The following is a 12167-nucleotide window of genomic DNA, read 5'->3' on the forward strand; positions in this document are numbered from 1 at the left end:
AACCCACATTAATCTTAAGAGGAACTAAGGCCCAAATTTCTGTCACTGCTGCCTTGGTGCTTGTTTGACTTGCAGTTTCTTTGGTTAACTAATATGCACAAGCACATCAAAGTGGAACTCTTCCTCACAACAAATGGCATGGTTAATGGACAATAACTATTTTTACTCCACTTTCCCCAGGTGTTAGTGGCATGTAGGGTTTTGAGTGCATGCAAAAACGTCACAGATCTAAGGAATTTTGATGGAACCTGAAAATGTAAACACACTACCAAATGCAAAATACTTGCCTTTTCACTCATAGCTTGAGAGTTGGACTTCTTTCTGTTAATAGAACAGGAAAGGAAATTAGATTAAACAGTGACTTTTTTGGTGTTTGATTTAGCTCTTCAACAACTTTATGTATGAATGCATTTGTCCTGTTTTCCAGTAGTGTTTATTTTTCTTCTCTTAGGAAAATAAAATTACAAAATCTGTAACAAATCCACTAAACGCTTTTAGACAGCTGTCATTATCTCATGAACCACTGGCAAATTACCTTCTCCCTAGGCTGACCCTTCAAGACTTCCAGTTATGCTTCGTCTAATTCATGACCACTATAAACATCACAGTATTTTAAAATAGTATTTTTCCTTACTATATTGCTATAACCTGCCATTACCTAAAAGTAGTAAGATAAACTTTAAAATCAATAAATAAAAAATGTGGGGGCCATCCAACCTTCAAGAAAACATGATTTTAGTCTCGTGTGGGAGCCCTAAAATAGATTGAGGAATTCTGACCTGCTAATAAGAATTACCGAGTGGCAATTCAAGTGCATTAAATAAATCCGTATCAAAGGAATAGACCTTACAACGTCCCTTCCAGTCATATTTTTACAAAACAACTCCTGAAGTAATCTGTAGTTATGGATATGGTTCAGTTTGGCCCTGAGCACCTTTTATCAGGTTTAGATGAGAAAAAAAAACTATGCCTCTAGCTGAGTTAGGGGTGTACACCATAACTACAAAAAAGACTTGTCTCTGCACATTTATCACAGTAATAATAATTGATTTTCTAACCAGCTCATTGGTTCTAATGAGGAAACTTGTTGGCGTGCCAGATCAGGCTTATTTCAGTGTTCAGAAAAAACAAAAACACTGTATGAGAATCAGAACAGAAAGACCTTAAGCATCACAGTCACTAAGTCATCAGAAATGTAAATGAAATTTATGGTGACTTGCATATGATTTGTATAAAACATTAAGATACTTACTGGGAAGAACTTTCCTCTGCAGGAGGGGAAAAAAAAGAAAAATTAGCACAACAGTAGTTTCCTTACACTTGTGTGAAATATTAACTCATAGCTTCAGTTACTAAATGAAATTTCTCATTGTGATGTACTGAGCTTGAACAGAAAAAGATTAGGTTGCTTTCAAAGGTAGATGTTTTAAGTGAGCGTGGATTCTAACATCAGCTCTGTTACCCTGTTACTTTCAGGCAGTGGCCTTTCTCACTGACATTTGGGATCCCTTTTTGCTGTGCTGAACTCTATAGGCACTAACACAAATGCTATGGAGAGGTTGCTTGATGTCAGGCTTTTGCTAGTAATCCTCAAAAGCAAGCTGTCTCCATGTGCACTTTCACCATGAACCAGAAGAGGGAGCCCGTAAATCAGAGCTCGAAAAACTGCTTTTGAACTCCAAGCAAGCTTGTACAGCTTGTTTTCATGGTGTCTTTCTTTTCCATGCCCTCTTGAAACTAGAGCAAAGAGGCTCTAGAAAACAGGGTTCTGCTCATTGCTTTTCCTAGATTGCTGTCTGGTGGCCTTATGCAACTGTACAAACATCTTAATTCTTACTATATTTTTTATGGTAGAAGTAGGCAGAATAAAACTGCACAGTAAAGTTGCTGTTGTGCTAAAGAGTACTTCAGCTTAGGACCATGGAGCTACAGTCTTCATGAAAAGGAGGACATGTAGAATGACAGCGCTATTTTTTTGAAACAAAGGAGGAGTGATTTTACTGTACTTACTTGTAAAATAACCCTTTTTTTGGGCATAAAATACTCCAAGGCCACATAATGCCATTACCAGTGCCACGAATACTACAGCAGCGATGATGCCACTTACATTAAGGTCATCTGTAATTACAAAACAGAAATCCAATGCTGTAAGTTTTCAAAAGTTTTTTTTGTTTGTTTGTTTTTGTTTTTGTTTTCTTCCCTAATTACTGCAGGTTCCTTTTGTATTTATGGGTGTACTTCGGCCCAAGGTTTATAAATTAGTTACCAACATGCAGATGTGGATAAACTGTCTAAAAGCATTGCTGTATCACAGCCACAGTAAGAGGAGCGCTTCATACACTTCAAATCCTTACTCTGACACAAAAGTAAGAGAAGAATAACAGAGGTCAAGAGATACAAATTTCTTGTTGTATCTACCAACAGTAAGTATTCAAGTCATATGTCTCAGAGACTTCACGATATTTTGCCTTCGTCTATTTAAACAAGTGTTTTCATACACAGTTTGCCTAAAATAACTGAAACAGCTGGTGAGTGTTGCATCAGTCTTGAAGAACTCTTCAGGTGAATTATTTAAAATTTAATGTTTTTTAAAATTATTTTTAAACAGCGAGGCTTTTAAATTAAACACACTGAAGGAAAAAAAAATCACATATACTTAAAGTTAAATTTTACACTGGGCTACTCAAAAGTGCAGCCATTTCTATTTTGAAGATGACAGCCTATGCCAATTTCCCAATATAATCCCTAAATGCTTCAGGCAATCATCCATTTTAGCAAACAAACAAACAAACAAACAAAAAAACACAACAAGCAGAATTATTTTAATTGTTTGTTGTTCTTTTATCTGTTTTTGTTATATGATTAATTACTTATATGGATCCTGACTTTAAGCATACATTAATACATAGTTGGAAATTTTTCCACCAAACCTATCAATTTTTGTGCACTGGCTGACAGCAATTCAGGACTTGGGTGAGTATTTCCACAGTAGAGGAATTCTGTCTTGGTAGCTTGGTATACTTTTTTATAATCAACCACAAATTCATTAAAAGCTTTTATATACTGTTTTTTTAACTAAGTTCAAGAAAGCACCAGACAACTTCTTTATGGAGTACTAACAGGAAATAGTAGAGCTGCTGCGCGGTATTTGTTAGGACCTTTTAGAAACTTTAAACATCTTTTTTTTTTTTTCATAGCAAATTTGTAAGAGCTAATTTTATATTTTGCAAAAGCATTCACACATTTTGGATTATTATAGATTCTGGCCTTCTAACCTTTGCTTAATAACTGTATTAGTTAACCAATATTACAATTCACCTACACTGTGCAAGTAGAAAAGAAACAGGCAGCAGGACTGTTTTTCTTAAGTCAGGGTACATTCCATGTTCCTCTGGCAGGTATAAATGAGCTTTTTTTCAGCTAAAGCTCTGATCCGTTACAGGACAATCTCACGTAAATGCATCTCAAAAGGGAGGCTATTCATTTAAAACAAACACCATGTAACAACAAAAGCCCTACAAAACACACACAAAACAAAACATCCCAAAAACAAACCAACAAAAAGACAGTGAGTGGACTGGTACATTATGCTGTACAACATCCACAAAACCATTCTGAATTGTTAAGGACCTCATATGAATACTGCTGCTCTGTGACATTCAGTGTTTCACAACCTGCTGGATACTGCAATAATTGTAAAGTACTCAATTAGGTGCTTTTTTTTTAAATGAAATTCAGTGAGACATGTTTGTGCTGCTAAAAAAGAATGCTTTGGGTAGCTACCGTAACTATGTATAAGGTGCTCTAATGTATGAATATTATTCCTCCCCTAAAATGCCATTATTAAACAGTAGTCTGTAATTCAGTCTGGTTTTAGCATCTCAGCTCCATCATGCAATGAAATCATTCCAATTGCAATTGCAATTGCTCTGACACATACCGACTTGCATTCGCCTCACTGAGCATTTCTGAGGTAATCCAATCCCATTGGAGGCTTCGCAGAAATACTCTCCAGTGTCATTCTTTGTAACGGTGTTAAATAGCTGTTAAGACAGAGTCCAAAACCATTATGAGAACGGGGAAAAACACATAAAAAATGGATTTCCTACAGCATAAAGAATTTGACATATCAACAGTTCATATTTAAAAAAAAAATATGAAAGAAAGTGAGAATTTCAGTTTCATGTCCATTTTGATCCTGCTCTCTAGACACATTCCCTAATACTTAACTTCAGTTACTGGTCCAAGTGGGTATTTTAAATGGATATTTTAACTAGATAGAGAATATGTAAAAGGAGATTCTTTTTCAGTGATCAGCACTTTCCAGTAATGTGTATTTTCTTAGACATGCTCCCATTTCAGAATCCCTGAAATCAAAACATTGTTTTCGTTTTACAAAATAAATAAATACCTAATAAATACTTAACATGGTAAGTATTAATAAATATTAATAAATACTTAACATAGTACAAAATATATTTTCCAAGCTTTTTTTCCCTAGAAATGCCACTTTCTCTTATTTCAATGGAGAAATGCTGAACTGCTTATGAAATACTATTGATGTAAAAACTCAAGTGAGAAAGCAAATAATGGATGCTGACTTCATGTCAGTTCCTGTGCTTCTCTGTATTTATTTTTATAATTAGCCCTGTTATATCTTCTCCCTTTAATATATTCCATACATTAAAACTAAGATTTTTCAGAAGCGATTAGTGATTTTGAGTAGCCCACTGAATTTCCACAGTGTACTGAAAGATCCACAGCACCTCGGAATGATTAGTTACACTGCAGTTTCTGAATTTGATCATGCACAAGAGCAGGATGTCCACAGAATGACCCTTCCAAAGAAAAATATCAGCTTACATTGCACTGTAAGTGGTATATAATTTTTATTTTTAGAAGGATCAGCTATAATGCAGCGCAGGGGTAGAATGGAATGAGAAAAAGATGGTTAGCTCTCGGGAGGAACATAACAGAAAACACAGTAAGCTTACTTAAAGCCACTACTCATTCCCCTTGACAACACAAGTACAAGACTGGAACCTTTAAATGCCACTGGATTGCTGAGACTCTGGACTGCCCTTGGTGCTTTTGCACTTCCCACTGAAGTGCATGAAGTTGCTATTTTAGATTTTAAGGTGCTATTAAATATAACTCTGTTGACAAACTAAGAGATCATTCTCACCTCACGCTGGCTGACTAACTGACAAGGTGAAATTTGTCATTTATGGGCTAGATTCTGCTCATTTATCACTACTACAACCTTATAATTCACCCAGCTTGCCTATTACACTCAATCTCTCTGTCTTGTCATTGGTCTGAGGCAGAAACTGTACCTTGTACACGTTAGCACATTTCAGCATGACATTGATCTCTGACAGAGACCTTGTGCCTTGGATTAAGCCAAGGAGCATCACTGTACAACACTGTAAATTTGGTCTTCATAGCTGGTTATTACAGAGCTGTTGTGACACTTACCAGAGTGCCGGACTTTTTATTCATGGTGTAGGTTACGTTTGCTGCTCTTGCACTGCCTGTTCCTGTCTTTTCCAGTAAGGGAACCCCGTTCTTGTACCACTGGTACTCAGATGGAGGGGACCCCTCTGTCTCCTTACAGCTCAGTTCCACCACTGTTCCTGTCATTGCGGAGCTGGGTACCTCACATACCGGAGTAGTTGGAGGAACTGGAAAATGAAATTGCACTTGTTAAACAATCTTACCAGTACTGCCTATCTCACAACAGTTTGAGTTGCAGAGGAGGAGACCACTTGTGCACATGCTTAACAACTACCACCGCAATGAACAGAGAGGCTCTGGAGACAGGGTGGAAGGCAGAGTCCTGCTGCTGAAGAGCACTGTAAAATTCCTGAGTTTCTAAAAGCAGTGGAAGGCAGAGGTTTGCTCTCAGCCTCCCCCACCACATGCTGTGTCATCCTGTCTCCAATCTATACATATTCATCCAAACCCTCGGTAGCTTGTTCCACTCCTCTGCAGAGGCCTCTGTGGGACCTCTTGCTCCCAGACAGAGAAGGGATGTCTCAGTGAATCTGGAGTCCAGCAATTATTTTTTTTCCCCCTCATTAATATTTAAAAACAGAAGTGGATAAGAGTAAAAAGATTTCTGTATTAAAAAAAAAAAAAAAAGTCTACTGTGTTTTGAAAAGCACTTGTCAGGAAGAATTAACAAGACTGGTCATCATCAGAGCCATGGTGTGAATCTCAAATAGAAGATGAAAAGCAATTGTCTACTACTAAAACAAACAAACAAACAAACAAAAAACTAGTATTATGCCCACCCCTCCCTGGACAAGTACTTGTTTAGCATTTTCTTCCATAATTCTCTGAGCAGTGAACATCAGTGTGGAAAGAGTTCAAATACTTCCCGTAGGTTTTGCTGGAGTATTCAGAGAGATTTCTGTCAGGTTCTGCATCGCAGATGCAGGACAACTCAGCTCTGTCATTAATATGAAGGTCTTTTTTCCAATTTTTATTATGTCAACAGAAAAGGAACTTGATTTTCTTTTGGTACCTTGAAACTATCCAGAAGAAAACTAACGGTGACGAGGAATGCATGTTACATTAAAAGCACTTTAACAAGTATTCACAATTTCTTGGTTGACTTTAAAATAGAAAGCAAAAACTCTAAAATCAAAACAAGACACACCAAACACCCATAAACTTTCAAAAAGGTTTGTGCACAAGACACACAGGAACCCACCACTCTCTTCAGGCTCCAAGATCTCAACTTTAAATTAAGAAGCTACATTTAAAAAAGGAAATCTGTTGGGAGAGTGGAAGAAGGGAAGAAAAAGTGTGGTTACCTCATTATTGGAGTTAAGCAAAAGTTCATTAATTTATTATATTTTATGAAGAAATTTGAGAGTATTTTTAAATATCAATTATTTTTCTAATAAAAAATACAGAAACCTCAAAAACAAATACTTTCCCTCCTCCTATAAGGCAAAAATAAATAAATAAAGAAAGAAAACTACCCACCAAGCATTAATTAACTGGGAAAAAATAGGAGGGATGATGTAAGAAGAATGTGCTCGGTATTCAGTTTTCCCTCCTTTTCTCAAAGGGGGGAAAAACAAGCAAGAAAAAAAAACACAAAAATAATAATAAAAAAAATAGTAACTTCTGTCCTGTAAATGAAGTCCACAGACTGCTAGCTGGCATAACGCAGACACTGCAGTAGTTTCTCCTTCCAAAAACAGGAGGAGACTGGAGCATTGGAATGAACTGCTGCTTTGGAATATTTGATAAGTGTTGACAGATGCTGACTTTCCAGTGCCAAACATCATGATCAGCTTATCTAGATTCTCAGCCACTGAGTGACTTCAGTTTTTGTAGAAACAGACATTTCACCATCACATAAATCAGCATACTTGCTAACTTCTGACAACAAAGATACACATTTATATCAATAAAGAAACTAATTATGTTCTTTGAACTACGTTACAGAATATGAATCCATGCATGAACATATGTTTATAACCCAACCTAAGGAAGACTAAAAAATCTAACAGGCACACACTATATGGACAACCCTGCACGCAACACCTCTTGCCATCACTCAATTTCTTTACAAAAGCCCAAGTAGAAAAAGTTTCTTTCTACCCAATACTGTGAGAGTAATGGTAGCCTCTCCCAGGCGTTGCCCCTCTTCACTCTTTGCGCTGATTTCACAGCGGTAAGTCCCAGAATCCTTTCTAGTCACATTCCTAATACGGATTCCTGTATTCAGCATCTCTGCTCGGTCTTTAAGGTCACCTTTAAAAGAGAACAAACAGTGGTTTCTGATCATCGCTTATAGAAAACATCTGTCTCACTGGCTTGCTCTGAAATCACATACAGTTTGTGCACTATTGCTCATTTATTCAGTGTTAGTTATCTATCACCATGGAGCAGCATGTAATCCCCCTCCCATGACATTAAGAACCTTCCATAAACTTGTCCATTTAGTCCAAAAAAAAGAAACTCAGTTCAAAAACCTGTATGACATTTTTTATTTGGAAGATGAAATGCGCTTTTTTTGTTTGTTTGTTTTTGGTAATCTGTGGACATTTCAAGAAAGCATGTATAGATTTAGTCATGTGACAAAAAAAAAATAATTTTCCACTTGGAGGGATGGCAATCACTTATTTCTCTTACAGAAATGATTCTGACCACAGCAAAGTATTTGACATTTTAACCTGGCAAGAAAAAAACTGAAGGAATTAGCAAAGGATATTGCCATCGGACTTCCTATAATGAGATTTTCTTCATTTTACATCTTGTTATGAAATTAAACTTACTTGCACAAACAGAATCATGAGTTCCAGCATCTTTTAAAATGAAATATATGCAGAAAAAAACAAGTTCATCAACAAGATCTACACATCTTGCAAGCTCTACAAACCAACAACATTGCTGTGAGAGTTTTATTGCTTTAATTGCTTTATTTTACTTCTCAAGTAATATAAACATCTCTTTATTTACTTCTCTTTATTTGTCGTGTATCAGGGACCCGTATTTTCTTCAATACATAAAGCTGTGTTATGTCTTTTAAAGAACATGTAAGCAGAAATTCTACTTCCAAAAAGTAGATACGAATAATTTAAAACGTACTGCTGAGTTTATTTTTGAATGTATATAAAAAATGTTGCATTAGTCATATCTAAGCCCCCTGATCTACAGGAGGTTTCAGAAACCTCTTTGTAAGATAGGAGTGCAGAGCTTTCAACAGTTTTAAAGGAGTTTATGAATGAATGTAATTTCATTTGAAAAAAATCAATAAACATGCAGGGTCATTTTTCTTGTCTCCAGTTTTATTTTATTTAACTTCATTCAAAATGTAGCTAACCACTGAAGATTTTATTAAGAAAAGCTTTGTTTTCCCCTGAGGAAATATTCTTTTCCTCAGAAGGACTGATGTTCAGTTCAGCACAAGAGTCACGAGCATCTTCTTTCAGTCCTTTTCCTATTATTATTCCCCAAGAAACAGTTGATATGTATGCTAGAGAAGGGCATGTTAAATCATCAGTCTAAGCTTGTATTGTCTTACCTGTAAAATCACCGTTGTAGTAGACAAATGAAACTCCTTGAGACTGGATTTTCTTCCATTCTATTCTTAGGCTCACCCCTTTTGAAAATTTGTGCTTGCAACTAAGAATAGCCTCTAAGGAGGAAACAAACAAACGAACAAACACCAAAGGAACAAAAAGCAAAAGAGAAAGTTAGAGCTTTCAGCATTGTATTAGTACACAATCAGGTTCCATAAAATTAACATTCCCCCTTCATGTATCTTGAGCAGTCAGCAAGGCCCAGATCTACTCCTCACAGCGATGTCATCAGACCTTATCCAGATTTATGCAACTACACAAGGGAAACAGAAACTACTAATTTCCCCATTAATTAGGTGGCCTTTGGATTGGAATTCACATGTTGGATGAGCAGAGATTCTGTACTACTACTCTCATATTATGTTTCAATATTTTTGTCAGTGAGCAAACCATTTTTAAAAAAAGGACACTGACCCAGTTATCATCCATATTATGAATTACCATTCAGAGTTCATTATCCGTAGTTTATCTGGTTAAATATGTAACTTAACGCATATGAAAAACACACCAGTAAGATGGTTAAATATTCTATTATTTAGTTACAATTTCACCTTGGTTATTTTGAGGGTACGTGGATGGTGAGAGTCTGCTTCATTAAGGTTATCCAGTCAAGGACTTTTCTAATGCAAAATTGATAATAATAAGGGAGCAGCAACAAACAAAACCAGAGACACAAGTATGACAGACAGAGCACAATGACAAAGACCATCAGTCTCCAATTAAACTGATGGGCCTGTGGTGCCAGCAAGTGCAGTCTCTGTGTCAGCAGTAGGAAAACCACAGATCTCAGCAGTGTGCGTTGGTGAGTCCTGAAGCACGTGTGCCTGGAGTGCCAGGCTTGAAGGGATGGAAGGGAGGGGACTGAGTGACCTTGGGGCCAGCAACTGGGGTCACACTGGGGGTGTAGGCACCCCTGAGCCTATGGCACTGGCTGCTGGAAGTGGAGGTGTGTGGTGTATGTGCCGTGTTTGCATCTTGCCCCAAACCTGGTGTGCCTGTGGGTACGTAACTCACTAGCAAACCTCAGGCTGGGTGAACTGGCAAGTAGGAAGCCCAGGGTCCAGGCAGGGGTAGCAGAGCTATCCATGCCAGGACTCAGGGGATCCAAGGACATGCATGTGCTTCTGCACCCCGAGAGTGTTTGTTGTATGAGCACTCCCACCAATGAACTCCAAACACCAAAGTGGAGGAACGATGCTTGGTATTCTACATTTAATATTTTACATGAGCCCAGGTAGTGTTCCATGTGGGTACTGATGAAAGCAGCACTTTGTATGTGGCAGTCTGCACATGCATCTCTGGTACACACACTGAGCCTTGCTGCTGACTGAACCTGCAAAAGGAAAAGCAGCAAATGTGTCTGTCAGTTTGGGACAAAAGCACCCAGGACTCCAGGCACACTGGGCTGGGCTCCAGCAGCCAGGCAGTAAGACACCATTGTACACAGAGGCTGAGATTTGAAGAGTTGCTGATTTTTACTATGGTTGCCATAGCTGGGTAGAAACCAGACCAAACAGGTTAATTGTTCTTTCTCCCTCACAGCAGGGCATAAGCACATGCCATCTCTAACATGGAGTTCGCATCATAGTAGCTGTGGCCTATGGTCAATGCTAGAGTTACAGGGGAACTGAAGAGGGAGAGAAGACGTGAGCTGTATGGGCAAATTATCAGGAAAAACCCAGCATTTCAGTAGTTCCACTGTCAGTGGAACAGCATGCTGGAAAATGTATATATTTTCTTTCCTCCAGCGAAAACCTTAAGTCAAAGTATTATTAAGAATTGTGTGGATTCTTTCCTCTGATACTGTTTCCAGCCACACATCTGACTGGCTCTGAATCTATTAATAAAGTGAAATTTAGCATCTCCCAGGAGTTTTTGCAAAAGAAACAAATACAGCATTGATCTCAACTGCTCACCATCCAATACAGGGCAGAGCATCATGGATCAAAGGCCTTCAAAGTGTTGGCAGTGCCTCTCTAGTTTTCAGGAAGCAAACATCCACTGATCAAACACACAGTCCGTCGGCATTAACTGTCACCCTCCTTTCCAACCTCAGCAAAAAGGGCTGCAGTGCGATTAAGAGGTACCAGCAGATCTACCCCTTCACCCTTTGTCTCATTTCCCAGGTCTGTTCTGTGGAGAAACAAAATGTTTCAAAGGGGCTGGGCTGGTAGCCTTGAGAATCCCTCATGGGGAAAAACTGTCCAGACTTGAAAGAAGAATTGGGGCAGGAGTGCATTCTTTGCCAGAAACATGTTACACATGCACTGGCTGCTACGAAAAACATGCTGTGCACTCAGGAAGCCTGAGGTTCCTGACTTCAGGTTGCGTGGATGGGTGGAGGCTTCCTGAATCTTAAGATTTGCTAAAGTTTCCTTTCCATTTTGTTTTTGTATCCTTCTAACAAAGAAAAGCCATCATTCAAGCTCAGCTTGCTTTTGCTACTGACCTTGTGACAGCTGGCAGGGCCCATGAGCAAGTCTGTGTTAGCTGACACAGAGACAACTCAGCTGAAGTGTTCTCAGCTTAACAAGTCACCTCTGTCCTGAAGGAGCTGAGCTGCTCCTGCCTTGCATGCCACATTATCTTCCTTTCAGAAAATGCTAGTATCAATGCCCTTCCACTGATCTTATCCACACAAAAGGTATAGAAAGGAAGATGAGGAATAAACACGGAATGGAGACATCATAATAAAATCCCCCCTTTAGTTATAGTTCCCTTCTTCTCCTGCCTTTTTTTTTTTTTTTCTTCAGTGAGAAGTATTTTCCAGAACAGGTCTACTTGATTTTCATTATGGTGGACCCACAGGAAGCTGTGCATCAGCACACGGTCTACCAGTCAGGGAAGAACCATCTTGGATCTTGGAGAGGTCTGGACAATGTTTACTTTTGGATGTATGTCTGGTCCAGGGCGATCATTTGATTAGCCCTCCTCAACTGTACCAGGAGTTGGAAGAGAAAAAAAAAACTCATTTCAAATCAGCTGCATTTGGATGAATAGCTAAGTCTATCAGCTGCTACTGTTCCCTTGGTGCTGCTACACATAAAGAAAAGAGCAAAGCTT

The 12167-nt window shown here is 38.3% G+C and overlaps 1 protein-coding gene across 2 annotated transcripts in view; it reads right to left on the reverse strand.

Moving 5' to 3' along the window:
* The window catches only part of JAM2 (junctional adhesion molecule 2), a 34701-nt gene that overhangs the window by 1199 nt on the left and 21335 nt on the right, over window positions 1–12167 (reverse strand). The window contains exons 3-9 of one of the 2 annotated variants that reach the window (XM_068689929.1): window positions 9047–9160; window positions 7621–7773; window positions 5479–5684; window positions 3941–4043; window positions 2011–2118; window positions 1253–1268; window positions 288–321 (exon numbers count right to left, since the gene is read on the reverse strand). In XM_068689929.1, coding sequence (XP_068546030.1) covers window positions 288–321; window positions 1253–1268; window positions 2011–2118; window positions 3941–4043; window positions 5479–5684; window positions 7621–7773; window positions 9047–9160 — 734 coding nt within the window. The remainder of the gene's footprint in view (window positions 1–287; window positions 322–1252; window positions 1269–2010; window positions 2119–3940; window positions 4044–5478; window positions 5685–7620; window positions 7774–9046; window positions 9161–12167) is intronic. The other variant, XM_068689938.1, reaches the window with a different exon arrangement.

Source organism: Anas acuta, chromosome 1 (genome assembly GCF_963932015.1).
Source record: "Anas acuta chromosome 1, bAnaAcu1.1, whole genome shotgun sequence".
Taxonomy (NCBI): Eukaryota; Metazoa; Chordata; class Aves; order Anseriformes; family Anatidae; genus Anas; species Anas acuta.